We start from the raw sequence: 20,893 nt of genomic DNA on the forward strand, positions 1-20,893 counted from the left end.
CTCCAGGCAATATGGTTATAATGATGTGAGATGTCTTACGGTCTATGATTAAAACTTTGAAAGGCAGCAGTAGATTCCATTCTACAACAAAAGCAAAATACTGTGGCTGCTGGAAGTCTGAAATAAAAACAGCAAATGCTGGAAACACTCAGCAGGTCAGGCAGCACCTGTGGAGAGAGAAACAGAGTTAATGTTTCAGGTTGCTGACTTTTTGTCAGAACTGGAAGAAGTTAGGCAAGTTCAGAGCTAGGGAAAGGAGTGGGGGGGGTGGAGAAGAACAAAGGAGGTCTGTGATAGGGTGGAGGGCAGGAGTGATTAAATGAAAACAGAGATGATGGTGCAAGGCAAAAGGGGGTGGTAATGGGACAAGTAGAGAAACAAAAGATGGGTCTAGAGGAGCTGTAAAAGGCAATAGCAGAACCATTACCAGCACATATTGTCCGAAAAAACGGAAGCAGTGGTTATGATCTGAAGTTGTTGAAATGAATGTGGAAGGCGACATATATTGCCCGTCCCTAGTATGAAAACATATGTAATTTATCCCAGGTTCAGTACCTCCCATGATGGGTTTGCAGAGGGATAAGCAGCTGTTGCTAATCCCCTCCCTCCCAGAACTACAATAGGATCCCCCTTGCCCTCACCCTCCACCCTCCACCAGCCTCCACATTCAACAGATCATCCTCCACCATTTCCGCCACCTCCAATGCGATGCCACCACCAAATACATCTTCCCCTCCCCTCCCCTTTCAGCATTCCGAAGGGACCGTTCCGTCTGCGGCACCCTGGTCCACTCTTCCATCACCCCCAACACCCGCTCTCCTCCCCACGGCACCATCCCGTGCGAGCACAGGAAATGCAACACCTGCCCTTTCACCTCCTCCCTTCCCACCATCCAGGGCCCCAAACACTCCTTCCAGGTGAAACAGCGATTTACTTCTACTTCTCTCAATTTAGTGTATTCGCTGCTCACAATGCGATCCCCTCTACGTTGGGGAGACCAAATGCAGATTGGGTGATCACTTTGCTGAACACCTCCGCTCAGTCTGCAAGGGTGACCCTGAGCCTCCGGTCACTTACTATTTTAATTCTCCGCCCCGCTCCCACTCTGACCTCGGACTCCTACAATGTTCCAATGAAGCTCAACAGAAGTTCAAGGAACAGCACCTCATCTTTTGATTAGGCACTTTACAACCTCTGGACTCAATATTGATTTCAACAATTTCAGATCATAACCATTGTTTCTGTTTTTTTGGACTGCATGTGCTGGTAATGGTTCTGATATTGCCATTTACAGCACCTCTAGACCCATCTTTTGTTTCTTTACTTGTCCCATTACTACCCCCTTTTGCCTTGCACCATCATCCCTTTTGTCATTTAATTCCTGCCCTCCACCCTATCACAGGCCTTCCCCTTTGTTTTTCTTCCTCCCCGCCCCCTTTTCTCTGGATCTGTACTTGCTTATAAACTGTTTAATCTCTAACTCCTTCCAGTTCTAACAAAAGGCCATCGACCTGAAACGTTAACTCTGTTTCTCTCTCCACAGATGCTGCCTGACCTGTTGAGTATTTCCAGCATTTTCTGTTTCCATTCTACTTTGTTTTCCCTACATGTCAAAACAAGTGAAAGCACTAGGCAGGTAAGCCTGATATGCAGTACTCCACTTGGCTATCTAGGGCCTCAAGGTGTGGACGTGTTTTAAATTGTCCTGCATAGGAACTTCCACCATGCTGAAAGTGAATGTCCATCTTATAGCTGATGAGCAAACTCCAGATTTGGGCTGATGGCCTCTGGATGGCTTTACTTGGAAGCTGGATTTTTAATGTTTTTTTTAATTGTTCCTGGGATGTGGGTGCTGCTGTCAAGGCAACATCTATTGCCTGTCACTAGTATGAAAACATATGTCATTTATCCAAGATTCAGCACCTCCCATTATTGGTTTGCAGAGGGATAAGCAGCTGTTGCTAATCTTCACCTCTCCAACTGGTGCACCCACAGTTTGTTAGGATATTATTGTGTGTGTCTGTGCTGTGGTCAGGTGGATAATGGCAATGCACTCACATCTTCTATGGCGAGTTGTGCTGTTCACCACACAGCTCCTGGTACGTTGTTTACCTATTGAAGACTCAAACCTGTGCTTATCAGTTACCTAATGATAAAGTAGTGACTGCCCTCCTTTGAGACAGGGTGGGGAATAAGCAGAATCTATTTGGGGTGGAGCTGGTTCCAGCTGACACACTTGGCAACAGAAGATTAAACTGAGTAAACCTCCATGGCAGACTCAATAATCTGATATCTGAACCATGCAGTACTTCACAGCACTGTTGATGATTGACCAGCAGCCTGGCTAAGATATCAGCCTATCATTAAAATTTACAGGATATATTTTCCTCTCTTCACTAATGTTTGGAAAAAAGAGAGGGGGGAAGGGGTGGATCTGTCATTGTGACTTGGGAAGCTTTCCTTTTGGGCCCAGATAACCCTGCAAGAGGCAAAGTGATTCTAGTTGGACAAGAAGAGGGAAGCTTATGAGGACTAGTAAACTGCGCAGTTTTAGCTGGTTAAAAGCCACAGTACCTCTGCACACACTTAGGAGGTCCTAAATCTTGGCTCTTAGAATCATAGAATGATACAGCACAGAAGGAGGCTATTCAGCCCATCATGCCTGTGTTGGCTCTTTGGAAGAGCTACCCAATTAGTACCACTCCCCTGCTCTTTCCCCATAACCCTGCAAATTTTTCCCCTTCAAGTATTTATCCAATTCTCTTTTGAAAGTTATTATTGAATCTGTCTCCACCACCCTTTCAGGCAGTACAGTCCTGATCATAACAACTCACAGCGCAAAACATTTTTTCCTCATGTCGCCTCTTTTTTTGCCAATTACCGTAAATCTGTGTCCTCTGGTTACCAACCTGTCTGCCACTGGAAATAGTTTCTCCTTATTTACTCTATCAAAACCCTTCATGATTTTGAACACCTCTCAAACCTCTCCTTAACCTTCTCTGCTCTAAAGGAGAACAACTCCAGTTTTCCTAGTCTCTCCATGTAACTGAAATCTTTCATCCCTGGTACCATTCTAGTAAATCTCCTCTGTACCCTCTGTAAGGCCTTGACATCCTTCCTAAAGTGTGGTGCCCAGAATTGGCCACAATATTCCAGCTGGCACATAGCCAGTGTTTTCTAAAGATTTAGCATAACTTCTTTGCTTTTGCACTCTATGCCTTATTTATAAAGCAAGGATTCAGTATGCCTTTTTAACAGCCTTCTCAACCTGTCCTGCCACCTTCAAAGATTTGTGTACATACACCCCCAGGTCTCTCTGTTCCTTCACCTCCTTTAAAATTATATCATTTAGTTTATATTGCCTCTCCTCATTTTTCCTACCAAAATGAATCATTTCACACTTCTGTGTTAAATTTCACCTGCCATGTGTGCCCATTTCACCTGTCCGTCTAGGTCCCTCTGAAGTCTGTTACTATCCTCCTCACTGTTTACTACATTTCAGAGTTTTGTGTCATCTGCAAACTTTGACATTATGCCCTGTATACCCAAGTTCAGGTCATTAATATATATCAAAAACTTTCCCAACACCGACCCCTGGGGGGCACCACTGCAAATTTCACTCCAGTCTGAAAAACAACCGTTCACCACTACTCTCTGCTTTCTGTCCCTTATCTAATTTTGTATCCACACAGTCACTGCCCCTTTAATCCCATGGGCTTTAATTTTGTTAACAACTTTTGCTCTTGTCAACCTGCACCTAAACTCTCTGGACTTGGGTAAGTGGAACGTGTCCTTAAGGGAAAAGTGTGTGCTCTCCCACATGCGGACAAACAGAACTCAGTGTAGAGGTCTTGGTAGCTTGGTTTGGTGACTCTTGAGCTTGATGATAGACTTCCACATGTCAAACACCTGGCTGATGGGGAAAAAAATCCTGTTTATGAAGAGTTGGCAGTTTGCATCCAGGCTCCTAGATCACTTGCCCTACCTGGAGTCTGCTGCTATGGAGTCTTATACTTTCCAAGTCTCTTTTTAAAAAAAAAGCCCAACAAATGATCAGTGAAAATTGAAAACAAGCTCCCCAGTGGCTCATTGTGTGTGTTTATTGCCTATTTCTTGACCGGACCAATGTGATTCTCTGCACGAGGGCTTAGATTTCACACATGCATGCATGCAGGCAGGTGGGTGAGTTGTGAAAGGCATTGTGTTAAACACTAGGCTGAGGCTCCATGAGGCACTTGGTTGAGTTAAGAGGAGGAAAGCTATTGTGTTTAATGATTGTTTACTTTTCGTTAACAGGAGTGTTACTGACGTCAGTTGTAAGCCCAGGTTCAGGACAAAGACCTGCCTTCCTTCTGATTCTTGACGCCAAGGATCTCAGTGAGATAGCTAGGGCAGAGGTGGAGACCAACATCCCTGTTACCTTCCACGGGATGTACAAACCATGATGACCTGCTACCCAGCAATAACTTTATTATTATAGGTCATTCAAATCTACTGCAATGGAGAATAGAGCAAAAAAATCATGCTAACTCAGCATCACTTACTTTATCTTGTATGTTAGTATATCTGAAAATATATATTAATGTTTTAGTTCTTAACTTGCACATGTAGAATAGTTTTGAAGTACACAATACATCCTGATTAGATAATGCCAATAGTGGGTTTCTGCGTGAAGCCAAGCATTCAGTGTTTGACATTACAGCTGTATGGAACCAAAAGTTAATGTCTAAGATAGAAATGGCTAAAAAGTCAAAGCTGCTTTATTTTTAAGTTGTGATTAGTAAAACATTTTGACACGAGGATTCTGCGCCTCTCAAGGTATAATCTGTGTGTAATTTGTGATCTTCAACCTGAGATAATAGTAAATTTATCAGCAAACTGATGGTGCACTTATAGCAGTGTGACATGACTGTCGGTCTTCCTCTATTACCAACCTCACAAACCCCAGGCAGATTGTGGCACACCATTCCCACTCCACTAGATTTCAGCAGAACTGTGCAAGCTATATATGTGTTCCAGCTCTTGTCTGCAACGTCAGGCCTAATGGAGGAGGGAATAATTTTGTGCAATTTAGAAAATGGTCTCATACACCTCCAGAAAGGAACTTTTTAATATGTATTCCCTGTCATGGTCTCCATGTGCCATACACAACCTGCAGGTGAGAGACCAAGCGGGTAAAATTCTGGGGGATAATTTCCATGGGGTTCTCTTGACCTCCTCCCATGATGTCAGCGTAAATGTGAAAGAAATGGTGTAAATGCTTGTTTATGCCTTTTCTCCAGGGTTTTTGCTAAAGTTATGGCAAGAGATCGGGAGAACCCATATGGAAATTCTAGCCGCTGATTTTTATCATTGAGTTTGGATCAGTTCAACAATGGAATTTTCTGCTAACCAACCCTACTAGTTAGGGGAAGGGCAGAAATCCGACTACTTAAGCTATTGGTCTGTCTTTAGCATAAAACAAAGGAAACAATATTTTTTCTTTTGAGTGCTAACATTATTAATTACAAAATAACTACAGAAGGCATCATAATAGGTTAAATACTACAAAACCCAATGCAGACTACTGCACATTAGAATGTAAGGAGTCTTACATTCTAATGACTCACCTGTTGAAGGAGGAAAGCTCCGAAAGCTTGTGATTTCAAATAAAGCTGTTGGACTATAACCTGGTGTTGTAAGACCCCTTACATTTGTCCACCCCAGTCCATCACCTGCATCTCCACATCACATTAGAATGAGCATACCAATACTACAGCCCATTCCTTCATGTAGAATACTTGTGAGTAATAAATCTATAAGCCTACCTCAATGACTGAAAGATGAGTTCAGTTGGTAATGGTAATTCTATATGAGCTGGGTTTGGTACTGGACTGTCCTTAGTTAGCTAATCTAAGCCAGGGTGGCAATAAGTATGTTACAGCTGGCCTTAATACCCTTGGACTAGGAAGGAAAAATCAGCCAGTTTTCACGCTTGCATGCCATCTGCAATGCTCCCTTCATGGTCAGTATCCTGTCAACATTCACTCTGAGGCTCATATATCACGAATATCCACTTAGCTGAGGTTCACCACTGATTTTCACAAACCACTTACAGAAGCAATAAGCCCTGTGGGTGCCAAATGGGAACAGAAATATTAGATGCAGGACTAATTCCGTTAGTACTAATGGGCTATAAGCTCACTGAACAGATGTAGGTAGAATCCGTGGTGTTTATTAGCGTTTCCTGTATGAACTACAATACATTAGTTTATGGCTATGTAAACATTGAAGAGAAAACAGTTCCAATTTTCCACACTGTTCCTTCCACCCTCAGCTCTAACACTAAGTACAAGAAACTTATGGACTTTTTTAATCTTCAAAATCTATGCTGTTGCCACCTCTTCAACTCACTTCGTGTCCCCAACCCTCAGCACCTCACCTTTGAACCCTCATCACTCTGAAGTTTCTCTCCCATTATCTCCACTACCCTCTCCAAGCTCAACTCTTCCATGACAGCCACCTCCTGCTCCCTTGATCTCTTCCCCACTGCCTTCCTGAACGCTCAGTTACCTTTCTGTGTGCTCACTGACACTGTAAACAATTCCCTGCTCAACTTTCTCCTTGCCTTCCAAACTGCCATTATCACCCACTTCTCAAAAGGTGCACCCTCGACCCTTCCAATCTCTGCAACCTCTGCCTATCTCCAGCCTCTCTAAGGCTTTTGAACTTGTCTTCAACTCATGCACAATTCCCTGTTTGAATCCCATCAATCTGGTTTCCACCCCACCCACAAAAGTGAGACCACCCTGGTCAGAATCATCAATGTCTGTGACTGCGGCCATGCTGCATTATTCCTCCTTGTCCTGCTTCACTTCTCTGTAACATTTGACAAGGTTGATCATATCATCCTCCTCCATCTCTGCTCCTCCATGGTTTACCTCCATGGCACTGCTTTCCCATGGTTTCACTCCTACCTGTCCCAATGCAGCCAGCACATCTTCAGCAATGGCTTTACCTCCTGCTCCCTCATGGTCACCTCCATTATACGCAAGATTTCATCCTCAGCTCCTCCTCTTCCTCATTTACATGTTGTCTCTTGGTGACATCATCTGTGGGCATGGGGTCAGTCTCCAAATGTATGCTGTTGACACCCAGCTCTACTTCTCCACCATCTCCCTCAATTCTAAAACCACCTCTGCAGTGTCAAACCACCTGTCTGACATTAAAATGTGGATGAGCGAGTATTTGCTCAAATTGATCATTGGGAAGACTGAAGTCATTATGTCCTGCGCTCACCAAAAATTTTGTACTTTTGCCACTAATTCCATCTCCCTCCCCGGCTGCTCACTTGAGCTGCTCTGACTGGGCAGAAACCTTGTTGTCCTGCTTAACTCAGATCACAGCTTCATCTCCACATCCGAGGCACCACCAAGACAATTTACTTCCATTGGAAAATATTGCCTGCTGCAACCCCTACCTCATTCCCACTGCTGCTGAATTCCTTAACCATGCTTTAATCGCCTTGATTTCACTAATGCCCTTCTCATCACCCTACTGACTTCCACCTCCATAAATTCCAACTCATCCAAAATTCCATTTACCTGTTGCTCCAACCATCACCAACCTACACTGACTCCCTATTCTCCCAACACATTGATTTCAAAATCCCTGTTCTCTTCTTACCATATCCTCACTCCGTGACCTCCTCTTATTTCCTGTCCCAAATCATTTATTTCTCCATCTCTGGCCTCCTGTGCATCCACCACTCCCCCCCACCCCCGACCCCTTACCACCCCAACGTTGAGCGTAGAGCTTTTGAGTTGTCTTAGTCCTATTCTGTGGAACTCCTTCCCTAAACCCTACACCACTTCCTCGCTTTCTGCTTTTAAACACCTTCTCAAAATCTACATATCTGACTATACTTTTGTTCAGTGTCCATTTCTCTCCTCTTTGAAGCACCTTGGGATGTTTTTCTACACCAAAGATGTTAAGTAAATACAAGGCAGTTGTTGAAACATTTCTTCCTGTACAGTTAAGAGGATAAATGTGAACAGTGAATTCAAAGATACAGGTCGGGAGGATAAACACTTGAAAGAAACACATTAAGCATGTGATTTTAGAAACTTGGTAGTGTGCCAGAACAACATTTCTACTAAATACAGCTTTGACCAAGAGCCGAATAACTTTTGAATACCGTATCGAGTTTTAACTGATGAGTATCACAAAGGTTAGACTCTTCTTATGCTGATAGCGTACTGCTGGTTTCCACTGACCTACTTTTTTCTTTGTGTGCTATTATCTTGGTGAACAATGTTGCTTGTTTTGTAATTTGTTGGACAATCATTCTTTTCCTAAGGCCCAGCAGTCTTAAGAGGTCTTACAAAAGAATGTACTTTTCTTGTGTATTATGGCTCAGTAAATCTGGTCTTAAAAATAAAACTACTGAACCCATGACTTCCACTTAAGTGAAAAAGATCAGTAAATAAATTAAGGTTCACAATATAGTTTCCTTTCTGATTTTGTGCTGAGAATGAACATCTTTAAATTCATTAAAGCTAATAACAAATTTAATCAAGAATACAGAGTAATAGTTTAATTTAAACAAAATTAACATCTTGTATCTGCTTAACTGTGTTCTTTAAATGCAAATAAATAACATTTAAATTTTAGTGCAGGCCAGTCAGGACAGCAGTCGGAATGCTACAATTCACCTCAGGTGACCCTGCATTGGGGGAAAAGAACTAGCCAGGGTTCCTGCTTCTGATTGCTAGCTAGTGAGTGACCCCTGCTAGAATGTATGTGCAGATGTCGGTTGAGCACATGGTTGGGCGGAGACATGATTCAACTCATGTTTGATTAGCCTGTTTTTAATCAGTTTCTAGGCAGAAACATTAAGAATGACCCTCAGCCAGTAGCTGTGTAATTATTCCCCCTGAGTAAGAATCAACACCTTCAGGGAAGGAGCAGAGAAAAAGAGAGAAAACTTTATATGATGTAACAAAATTGTATCGTAGTGTGGTGGTTCTACAGTATATGATGGAAGTAGAACTGTAACTTATAATGCAGAATCCAATTTAAAAAAAATAAATCTGTAGTCTTTTTATATTCCACGTGCCTATAAATTGTCGTCATTGCACAATATGCATAACACAAATGTTTAAGAAGATGCTTGCTTTCAGTATTTTCAATGATCATTTAATCCTGTAAATCAGTTTTCAGACTACTGTGGATCTACTGTTATTGACAAAAAAAATTAGACTAGGGTATAGGGATCTGCAGGCAACTAACATTAATATAGTGAAGGGTAAATGAGAGATAACTGTGCCTTTTGAACCATGAGATTGGATTATTGCTAGTAATCTTCTACTACCCACTGTCATTGAGTGAAGAATTGGAACTTCACTATAGGCTACCAGTATAACAAAAATACATCTGAACAATGTCACAAAGCAACTTAGTACGAAATATGATTATACCTTACCGTGATTTGGGAATAGAATTATGATTTAGAAACAAGGCACAATCTAATCGAGGGATCTGGACGATATTTAACTCGATAGCAAAATGACACCCATCTGTCATTTGAATCATGAAACTGGATTACTGTTTATAATCTTCTGCTACATACTATCAATGGGTGTAACCTGGGATTTTACAGGGAGAAGTTGGCAGCACAAAACAGGTACACTTTGCTACATAGCATAGAGAAGGAAGACAAGATGGTCCATAGCAGGTAGGTGAAGGAGCCCTAGGAAACATGGAACTAGGTTTAGCTGAATAGACAAGCTTGTCATCAACTTGACTTCACATAATCACAAAGTTAAGGACATTTTAGCCTGTGGATAGGTGCGAATGTGCAAAAGTCTGCAGGTCTCGTATAACTTTTTCAGCATTAATCAGGTCCCAAAGGATTTTTATTCATTGTACTGGTGTATGTTATGTGTCGAGCAGTATTTTCAATAGGCACCTCACTCAATCTATTACTCACTGATGATTTATGTATAGCAAATCATACTTTCCTATTTATCCTGTAATTGATTGACTTGTGTCCGTACCTGATTCAGTTGTTTGATTATTGTCCCTACCATTGCTTGGTCTCCCATGCCATTCAAGATCACAATCCAAGGTTAGGCAAGTGATCGGCTCCCAGGCCACTGCTAATTCTGCTTTCAAACAGTTGCTGAAGTAGCCCAACAGTAGCTCAGATTGTCTTTGCTCCTTATAAGGGTCCTGCCTTCTGCCAGTGGTGTATAACTGAAACCACATCTCACACAATGGAACATTCCTCAAATGAATTTTGCGCTTCATGTCGGGGAATGGAACATTATTCATTTTGGACATCCATGTCAGTATCAAATGCTCCCTGGTTGAGGTACAGCACAATTAGATACGGAATAAAGTTGTCTCTATACTGCCTCCAACCAGAACTGGATAAGAGCACCGTACCATACCAGCACTCAAATTCTCACAACAACTATCTTATGCCCTCTGATGAAGATTGCCAATTACCACAAAGTTGTTTTGTGCTGTGGGCAATGGCCACTAGTAGCTGAATTGAAATTGCCCAAACTCACTTTTATGTAGGATACTTGCAACCAAAATAGAGAAAAGACTTTCATTCCGTCATACTAGATTCAAACACAGGTCCCAGGTATGAAGGCAAACGTCTTAACACAATTCAAGAACCAGCCCCTATTAAAAATACACGTTTAATTCGGCTTTAATTTCTGTTGTCATGATATTTATGGTGTACCTTGTTTACTTAAGACAAGTGCTCTTTCATATCTCAATATATAAGAGGTTAAAGGTCTTTCAGTGACAGTACATTATAGTAATTTATCAATAACAAATATTCCATATTGCACGAAAGTGAAAACAAGATACAAAATTAGCAATTAAGCACCATGTCCAGATTGACACTATAATAATAGTTATAGAAGTGACCAGTCAGGGCAAGTTTCACTTAGTTATGTTTACATTCGTTTCTATGCACTTTTGTCCCCCTACAATTTTCTCCCTTCAGGCTGGGGTAATCATCCATATGTGCTGGCTGCCCTCTAACACTTCATCTAAGATGTCATTCTATACGTGTGAACCTGAAAAGTGAGTGTTGGCAGACTATTCAATTGTAACACACACATGAGGGATAGGGTAGTGTAGTGGGGTTATGGTTACTCACCCAGAGGTTGTGAATTCAAATCCCGCCATGGCAAGATGTGAAACTGAATTCAATAAATCTGATAATATTGAGGGTTGCCACCAGCAAATATGACCATGAAAGTTTCCAGACTGTAGTAAAATCCCAAATGGTTCACTAATAACTTTCGGAAAAGGGAACCTACAACCCCTCTACACAGTATGACCTAAATGTAACTCCATTCCCACGTTGTGTGATTGACTGCAAGCCACTCAATCGTCAGTGCAACTGAGGATGCCTTGCCCACATTCAGAGATTTAATTTTAAAAATGAATGTCCAGTTGTAAGAGGCAACGGCTGCTATGAAATGGTACACTGAGTCAGTGCCTTCAGCAGAGAATGGGAGAAAATTGGAGGGGAAAAATAGCATGGTGGTTTGGCTGAAGCATTAGCAACTCATCTTTTAGAGGAATATTAGCCTCTCATGGATTCTGGCATTGAGCATTCCTTCCTCATTCAGTTCATCGGTCTTCACAGTTTTGAACTATACTGAAAAAAATGACTTAATTGTGAATACTTCAGGATGACTTCATAACTCTTCACTTTTGCACTGAAACAATGCAGGGTTAGTTCAAACCTGCCCTGGAATACTGGGTAAGGCACTTTACTAGGGTGGTGATATCACTTAGCATAATTTTGGAATCTTCAATGTTTGTAGCAACATTACAAATAATTAATTTAATAAACAAAGATAAGAAACGTTTGGAAAATGTTTGAAGACATTCAGACTGATAACCCTTGGACTGGGTTGCTCCACTGGCCTTTCATTCCTGGGACCCTGGTTCAAACTCAGCTCAGGCAAGTGATTGAAGGTCTCGCTGTTGCAACTGTCCTATTTGAAAGAAATCTGAGGCAATCTCAACCCAGTTCTGTGTGCTATTGACCCGCAACACAAACTGCTCATTTCATTTCGATCAGCAACCAGTAATTTGGTATGGGGATTGGAAGTGCCACACTGTGCAGCAGCAGCTTTTCTTCTGAGGTTGAGAATAAGATACATTGCTAATGCACATTTGTTGCAGCTGGATGCAGTTGTGCTATACCTGACATTGGGGTGATTGTTACCAACACCGCGTAGTCAACGTGGAAAATTACTCCATTCGCCAGCACGGAAACCTTGAACAGTCTGGACCACCCAGTACTCTGGTTGTTGCTGCACACCAGGCACATCTTTTCCAGGAAACAAATAGGAACCCTGTAGGATCAAGATGATTCATTTATTTTTAATTAGGCACTTAAGAACTTATTAACTGGAGTAAGGCATTTCAGCATATCGAGCCTGCTCTGCCATACTTAACCAACAGAAATAAAATTTCAGTCCATTCATTTTTTTCTTATTTTTACAGCAGATGGGTGATCTTTGGTGGTCGCGTTGATGGACTGTGCCAATTTCTGAGTTTACATTCTCAGTACAGCATGTTTTTCTGGTTGAGAATGCAGCCGAGGTTTCTGTTTGATGATATTTAAACACTGACCTATTACCTGTAATATACAGACAGATTACAATTAGATTCAGTGATCACCAACACATTTCTACATGTGTTTTGAAATCCTGCATTTGGTGATTTAGTCATGTAACTATTCTTTTCAAACTTGGTAGTGTCCTGCAATTGGAGCCTAGGCTTTACAATAATATTTATTTTCAAATATATACGGAATTGCAGAAAAGTATACAGTTAAATAAAACAGCTAGAGATAAAAAAAATCTGCAAATGCTGGAAATACACAATAGCATCGGAAAAGTATTGTGACGGAGGATCTACATCAGATCCATCTTTTCTCTTTTCAAGGTGTTGATCGACTGCTGTGTATTTCCAGCATTTGCAAATTTTTTAAAAAATAAAACAGCTATCCAGAAATTCACTTTATCCAATTCACAAATATATATACTTATACATATAAAAACAGTAGCATTGGATGCATAATAGATGGACAATAACACTGCTGAATTATGAAGAACACAGTTGATTAAAAGTTTACTACTCTTTCTGTGGGCCTTCCGAAAGTAAATCCTGCACTCCATGTTAGAACTAGCACTGGTCAGCTGAATGAAGGGCAAGATTTTGAAGCTTCACCACAGCACTGACAAGTTAACAGAAAGGAGTTTTCAGTCTGTTGCATGGGTACGACAACCACTACTGGTTATCTCTTCCTGCCGGGAAGTGTACGTGTGGGCGTTAAGTGAGAACAGGATCAGACTCAGCTTTGATACCTCTTATAATTGAATAGCTAGTTGACACTCACTATCTAGGTTGACATATGAAGAATGGCTACTAATAAAAACTTATCTCGATTGTAGTGCAAACAGAACTAAAATGAAGTGTGAGTTTACCATCCGAGTGTCTTTAGGCAGTATTACACCGTCATCCCAAATCCTGGAAGAGGAGTGAAAAGCAGAGCTCTCATTCTCCAGCCTGAAGAGAAAAATATTTGCTTTAAAGCTGCGCAAGCATTTAAATCAGAAATTTCTATATTGATTTGAACATTTCAGAGGACGCTGTGCTAAATGGGAATGTACTTAATGTATCGGAACAGGAGAGAGATATTGGGGTTTTAGTGGACAGATCACTAAACTCTTCAGCACAATGTTCCCAGGCTGTTAAAAAGAAAGCAAACAGAATGTTGGAATGAATAGCAAGGGGTATAACATATAAATCCAGAGAGGTCATTTTAAAATTGTATTTGGCCCTGGTGAGACCACATCTGGAGTACTGCGTGCAGTTTTGGTCTCCCTATTTCAGAAAGGATATTTGGTTATTGGAGGGGATACAGAGAATGGCTACACGGTTGATCCCAGAACTTAAGGGAATGACACATGAGGAAAGATCGGTTACCCTAGGTCTTTTCTCTCTTGAATAGAGAAGACTGTGAGTGAATGATAGGTGTTTAAAATTATGAAAGGTTTGGACAAATTAGATCCAAGTACTGCCTATGTTCCTATGTACATCATTTAAGCATAAGAGGTCATATTTACAAATTAAGGACAACAAAGGAAAATAGGAAATGCAGTAGGAACTTTTGTACTAAAAAGGTGGTATTGACTTCAATGGAAATAAAGATCGTGAGAGATGTAAAATGGGCTGCCAACTCGCTATCACCCGTTTTACACAATCATACCAAGTCAAAATGAGCCCCATGTGTTATTCTTCAATGGGCCAACACTCACTTCTAAGTTCATACATGAAGAATGTGCCTTGGGCAAGGTACTGATGGGTGCTAATGCCTTTGCAATTGTACACCAGTATCAGCCACCATTTCCAGGAAGAAAATTTGCACAGAAAAAACTACATGAAATACAGTACAGAGTGCATATTTTTTATCTCATCTATTAAGGGCTGAACCATTATTTCTAAAAATCTACAAATGTAGGACAAGATTATAGCTTCCTTTATTGTCAACTTGCAACTAATAGATGTTCCATATAGTTCAGACTTTAAGACCATTTACATGAAACCAAAATATGGCTTGTTGATCAGGTTAAATTTAGTTGATTAAAAATAAAATTGTAAGACTATCTTGTTTTCATGTAATTATGAAATCTATGTTATTGTTTTTGATGGCAAAATATGTTGACAAATCGAATTCACTAATAAACTTTCAGTCGGTTCTGCCGACATTGTGTAAACCCAGTAAGCCATTTTCTGTTGATTCATTCATAGAGAGTGTAGCAACAGGTAAATTGGTCGATTAACTCCAGATGTTAGCTTTAGGATAACAAATGAGGTTCCCGTGATGACTTAGTGAGTTTATCCAGTGAGCAGCTGTAATTATAGACCAGTTAGGCCTCCTATTTGATCCCCGATCTGTACGGAGCTAGTTGATCACCAGAGTCAGTGGCAGGCGCACAACATTCAGCCATAATGTCCATTTCTGATTGCCATCAAGTCACCTCAGCTAGTTGTGCATGTGTGGACATTGGGTGACCGTGATGTTCTTGTGCTCAGGTTGGTTGCTGACAGTCACTGTCGAGACTTACATATGAATAATAGTCATTTGGATGAGTAACAGTGGGTTCCATGGGACCCTACTCCAGGGAGGAGTCAATGCTTACAGGAGAGGAGGAGAGGGCAGCACAATTGGCAAGAAAAGAAAAAAAGAAAACAAATAAAGCTGATTTAGGAACATGACAACTGAAAACTGTGGTGGGGAATACACTGACTGAATATGACATCATGTGGTGTGTCTAGCTGTTGAGCAGCCTGCCCGCGCTGCATGTTTACCATAGAGCAGTTTCACCAGTTACCCTCCAGTGCCTTGCCTAACTCACCGTGCCAGTGAAGGGAATCTATGAGTAGTGATCAGGCTGATCGTTCTTCTCTCTAGCCTAAGGACGCTGAGGCAAATTGCAGCACCACAGCAGCTGGCCTGGGTGAATCAACTACCTCAGCATACACCAGGATTGAAGCCGAGACTAGAGTTTATATGTCATTTACTTACAAGTAGCATTTAATTACTTTATATCCACATCGGCTTTTCCAGTAAAACTAACAGTCACAGCAATTTCATCCCCTAGATGGTTAAAGAACCATTTTTTCTTTACTCAAGCAGCGCAGATACTGACGTTTCTTTCATGATCTTCAGCTGTGCTTCATCTTGGAACTCTCCATCGGTTTCCAGGAACTCAGAGCAGTAATTTGGACCAACTAGTCCAATCCTGGCATTAGGCCACAGAAAAAGGAAGTTTGGATCAAATGATCTACCACACTGAAAAATAAAAAAACTTCCCTTAAACATTATCCACACGAGTCTGATGTCTCATTAGCCGATGGCACCAGTACTATTTTTTCAAATGTTAATTTCCATTAGTTAATCTTCAACTTACACTGCCACAAAAAGAAGTGTAAAACAAAAAGATATTCCTACTGTATGGAACTCTGAGGCAGATGCAATCACATTTTGTGAAATACTTAGTATTGAAATGATGACCTGAAGTTTCCCCAAGGTTTCTCCCAATCTACTGCCGTAAGTTCGATGGAAGTTCAGCAGAATCCCTGGGGAACCAGTGTCCGTTTCTCCAGGGTTGCTGCCGAATTTACAGCGGGAGATCGGGAGAATCTCTGTGGAAATTCTCTGTAAATGTATTTAGCCATGAGAATCAGACAAGGGGGTTAAATTGGAGAACCCCTGAAAACGGGATCACTGTCCGCAATTGAACCGCATCTGTTCATAGCGATGCAGGCATTATGTTAAATTTGTGCAGTCTGCTGTTTTAAATGATTGCTGCGTGCAGCCAGCACTACCTGTGCTGTTGATTGGCTGCACGCATCAGCAGGGGACCCCACTATCGCTAGAGGCTCGTGCTTCTTAAAGGCAGCCTGCACCTTTTAAAGGGGAGGTGCACTGTAGCCGCAAGAAGTGGTGGGAGTTGTTTCAAAACTGAATCTGTGCTGTGATACTTTGAAGAATGGCTGTGCCTGAGAGACAGCGTGCACCAAGGTTCTCTGATAATGCACTGGAGGCCTTGGTGCAAGAGGTGAAGAGAAGGAGGGGCATCCTGTATCCGCAGGGGTTCAGGAGGCCCTCTGGACATATGCTGAAGAGGCAGTGGGAGGAAGTAGGGGAGGAGGTAAATGCCAGGAGCATAACTCCAAGAACGTGGATGCAGTGCAGGAAGAAGTTCAATGATTTAAAATGAGTTGTCAAGGTGAGTGAGTTCAAGCTTCAAGTGGCATATCCTACCAATTACACCACTAGCCTCATCCACTACTCAATTCACTACACCCCCATCACCCACCTACCAACATTCTCTTTCAGTCATTACTCAACCATTCAAATCATAGGCTTTATCTCACCCTCACACACTTAGCACAGTTGCAATCCTCACACTCACAACTCACAGTTCACACACACTGGCAGCCATGCAACTATGACAGCCATAATCAATCAAACATCTTGTAGGACACTCACTGACACACTTCTCTCTTTCTTGCAGGAGAAGGTGGTGCATAACAGGAGGCAGCAAGTGGCAGTGGCACCACTGAACCACCTCTCTCAGGATGACAGCATTCCTGCTCCTACCTCTGCCACTCCGCCAGTGCCCTTGCTGTTGCCAGTCAGTCAGCCAGCTCACTCCCTGTAGTGTATTGAAATTTTATCCAAGTATAGGAAACCTCCAAAAACACGTACAAATGCACCAAGAGCCAGAAGAAATAATCCAGCAATTAACCTGTAACTCCTACATGATCCCTTTAAATAGCACTGGTGGGGTTTCCTTCATGCCCTTTAAGTCATGTTCAGCTGTGAGAGGTTAAGACAGTGTGTTGGATGGAGTGTGGAGTTCCAAAATAGCAGCGGTCCCTTTAAATCAGCGTTGCACACTGATTCGCATCATAATTTCCCTACTCTACACGCTGTAGCGCTCGTTGGGGGGGGGCGCGCAAACCCATTTACCAAGATGGCAACCTGCGCACTTTCTGTCGGAACTGTGCGCCCGCATCTCGGACCCCATCTTCAAGGCTTAGTTGGCTGTGTAGCGCGTAAAAAACGGGTGCCAAACTGCCCAACTTCACCCCCATGACTCCTGTAAGCCCTTTTAAAAGAACCCAATATCTAAGGCTGCCACAGCGGTGCTTCGTATTACACTTATTGTAATAGACTAGGAATATCGCTTCTATCCCACCCTCCCTTACCATTTGATTCCCCTGGAGCTGCACCAGGTGGGAAAATGCCAGACGAAGGCTGAGGTATCTACCCGCAAGGGAGAAGGAAAATCCATTGGAGATGTCCTATCTGGGCAGTACCTTACGTGGCTTAGCTCTCCGCCAAAGGGGAGGACTGGCAGAGGTGTAGGGGCAATCTGCTCAGAGAAAATCAGAAAATAAAGAGACCCAACTGGAGGGAGCATGGTCAAAATCTGCACACCTTTAATTCAAAGATAAACCTCTACTTTTTCCTCATTCCCTGGACTGCATGATCAACTTAGCCAAGATGGCAAGTTGGCAACTCCACCCCCAGGCCCACAACGGTGTTCTGATCTGTCCACCAGGAGGTTCATCACAGCAGCCCAATTAGGTTTGTCCTACAGCTTCGCCTCCCTCCCCCCACTCCCTATGCAGGTGCCTGTCCAGTGGACAGTACATCCCTATAGTGACAAGGCCAAGATCAAGAACTCATCAGAGTGAGGGATTGTAGATGTAAGCACATTTCAACACTCTGTGGTATCACGTGTTGGTGCTCCAATGTGCTGCATCAATGACCCCCTCCCCAACCTAACATTGTTAACTGAATGAATTGCTCAACAGCTAGTCAATGCCTATAGGAGAGAAGGGAGGGCAGCACAGCTGGTGAGAGAATTTTAAAAAAATAAATCAGACTTTACCACAGCAGATTTGAAAATGTCACAACAGAAAACCATGGTGGCGAATACTTTCACTGAATGTATAATTATGTGGTGTCACTGGCAATCACGCAGCCTGACACCACTGCTTGTTTACTGTGGTACAGTTCCAGTAGCACCAGGTTTAAAAGCAGTAAACCAGTACAAGCAGCAATGAGTATCTACAGTTTGACTTTGGACCGTGTCCGCCGGGACACGATGTACAAATCTCCGGAGAAAGGGGGGAAAGGCGTGCCCAACATGGCCCTAATCCTGATGGCCACTTTCGTGTGTGGCTGCATCAAGCTTTGCGTAGACCCGTGGTACGCAAACACAAAGTGTCACTACGTGCTGAAGTTCTACCTATCCATGGTGTTGCGAAGGAGGGGTCTGGCCACGCTGCCAATGAACGCTCCGTCCAGTTGGACCGTTCTGCCCCACCTGTCCTTCGTCGAAAAGTTTATGCAAAAAAACACCTTCGATCACAAGGCGATCAGTGGCCCGCACGTAACGTCCTCGAGATGATGGATCCTGTCGGTTGGTTCCCCGAGCAGACTGTCAATGTCATTTGGCAGAATGCCTCCTCGCCAGAGCTTTCAAACAAGCACCAAGACATAGCTTGGCTGGTGGTGAGAAGGGCCCTTCCCGTCAGATCCTTCATGCACTCCCGGACTCTCAGCACCACCGCGTGCTGTCCCCGAGGAGGCTGCGGTGGAGACAAGACCCTCACCCATCTCCTTCTGGAATGTGCCTTTGCAAGGAAGGTCTGGAGAGAGATGCAGTGGTATCTGTCCAGGTTCGTCCTGAGCAGTTCCGTAACACAGGACTCTGTGCTCTGCGGGCTGTTCCCGGGGACGCACACCGAGACAGACATCAACTGCTGCTGGAAGACCATCAACTCGGTGAAAGACGCCCTTTGGTCTGCCCAAAACTTGCTGGTCTTCCAGTGCAAGGAGCTGTACTCGACCGAGTGTTGCAGATTGGCACATTCCAAGGTCCAGGACTACGTGCTCAGGGACGCACTGAGGCTGGGTGCGGCCGCTGCAAAGGCTCTGTGGGGAAAGGCAACCATTTAGAGCCTTCCCGCAATCAGGGAAAAACTCCCCCGGGCAGAATGTAAAATTCAAATTAATGTAATGTACCTGTAATGAATCTGTAATCAATAATCTATATTGAGTGTAATGCAATGAGGCACCCTAGAGTGTCATGAACTGTAATTATGTACAATGTGTTCAATGAACTGCACTTGATGTAACCTGCAAATTGTATAATCTGTATTGTGTACGTTTGGAATGTGATATGACAACTTATTGTATGTAATGCTGCAAATTTTATGAATAAAGTATATTTTATGAAAAAAAAAGTAAGCCGGCATGGGGGCCAGAAAGGGACATTGGGTGGTCAGCGGTATATTGTGAGTATTGATTTCCTCTTTGAGGCTCTTCCGCCCCTTTAAATGGCCAGCTGCCTTTTTGGGTGCTAAAGTGGCGGTCCCACTACAGTACCAGCAGCGGCAGGCTTCCTCCTGGTGGCAGGGATCCCACTAGAGCCCACCCTGCATACCAAATGACCCCTGATCCAGGACAATGGGCCTGTGTTATGGTGGGGCCACTGTGGTGGACAGTAGTCTTACCTCACCAATACCCTACCCAGAAGGGAAAAGTCCTGCCCTGAGAATGTTAGACTACCCAACCATCAAGGCATCACAGACAAGTCCAATCATTTTATCTGACATCTATACGTGTGCACTTTCCAGCAGGAATCACTGGATAATGATCAGGAACAAGAGCTCTGGCTCATTTTTACCTTCCTAGCCTAGGGGCACTGAGGCCAACTAAAGCAACCATACCACCACCAAAGAGCAGCTAACTGAGCACAGACCAGGCTTTGAACCTGAGATCTTTCTGTCCTGTAAAGCTCAGCCGTACATTGTGCACTGCCGTTCATCAATTGAGCCATTGGGGCACTAACTCCTATCTGACCAGCAACAGATAGAATTAATATATTAAACTAATTAGATTGTGCTATGTCTCTGCTTACTATTACAAGACAAAATAACTTAAAAAAAACAAGCAATTACTTTCATACAATAATTATCTTCAACAGTACAACGGTCATACAGTGAAATTTCTAGAATGTACCATAGCAAAACTTTCACCACCATAGCAGCCTCCAATTACCATGGTTATCTTGGGAACAGTGGCACATGCCACAGCCGACATCATGGAGGCCTGGGCCTTAAGTTGGTTCGAAACTTCTTCAGCCTACAAAGAAAACCATAGAGAGATTTGCTGTGTTATATTGTATACAAAAATCAATAGCACTCTTAAAACATGAAACAGGAGATGACATGTATATCATTTATTGTAAACCTGCAACAGGACACCAAGAACATGTAT

The 20,893-nt window shown here is 42.7% G+C and overlaps 2 protein-coding genes across 3 annotated transcripts in view; one reads left to right on the plus strand and one right to left on the minus strand.

Annotated features, from left to right (window-relative positions):
• LOC137325355 (retinoid isomerohydrolase-like) overlaps positions 1-9,070 on the plus strand; it is a 32,308-nt gene extending 23,238 nt beyond the window's left edge. Inside the window, exon 14 of the mRNA XM_067990349.1 lies at positions 4,297-9,070. Within this exon, the coding sequence (XP_067846450.1) occupies positions 4,297-4,445 (149 nt within the window). The 3' untranslated portion in view covers positions 4,446-9,070. The remainder of the gene's footprint in view (positions 1-4,296) is intronic.
• si:ch211-198n5.11 (methylcrotonoyl-coenzyme A carboxylase 2) overlaps positions 8,532-20,893 on the minus strand; it is a 56,291-nt gene continuing 43,929 nt past the window's right edge. The window contains exons 10-13 of one of the 2 annotated variants that reach the window (XM_067990341.1): positions 20,675-20,758; positions 15,741-15,883; positions 13,512-13,593; positions 8,532-12,661 (exon numbers count right to left, since the gene is read on the minus strand). In XM_067990341.1, coding sequence (XP_067846442.1) covers positions 12,578-12,661; positions 13,512-13,593; positions 15,741-15,883; positions 20,675-20,758 — 393 coding nt within the window. In that variant the 3' untranslated portion in view covers positions 8,532-12,577. Of the gene's footprint in view, positions 12,662-13,511; positions 13,594-15,740; positions 15,884-20,635; positions 20,759-20,893 lie in introns of both variants that reach the window. The other variant, XM_067990340.1, reaches the window with a different exon arrangement.

Source organism: Heptranchias perlo, chromosome 9 (genome assembly GCF_035084215.1).
Source record: "Heptranchias perlo isolate sHepPer1 chromosome 9, sHepPer1.hap1, whole genome shotgun sequence".
In the NCBI taxonomy this organism is placed as follows: Eukaryota; Metazoa; Chordata; class Chondrichthyes; order Hexanchiformes; family Hexanchidae; genus Heptranchias; species Heptranchias perlo.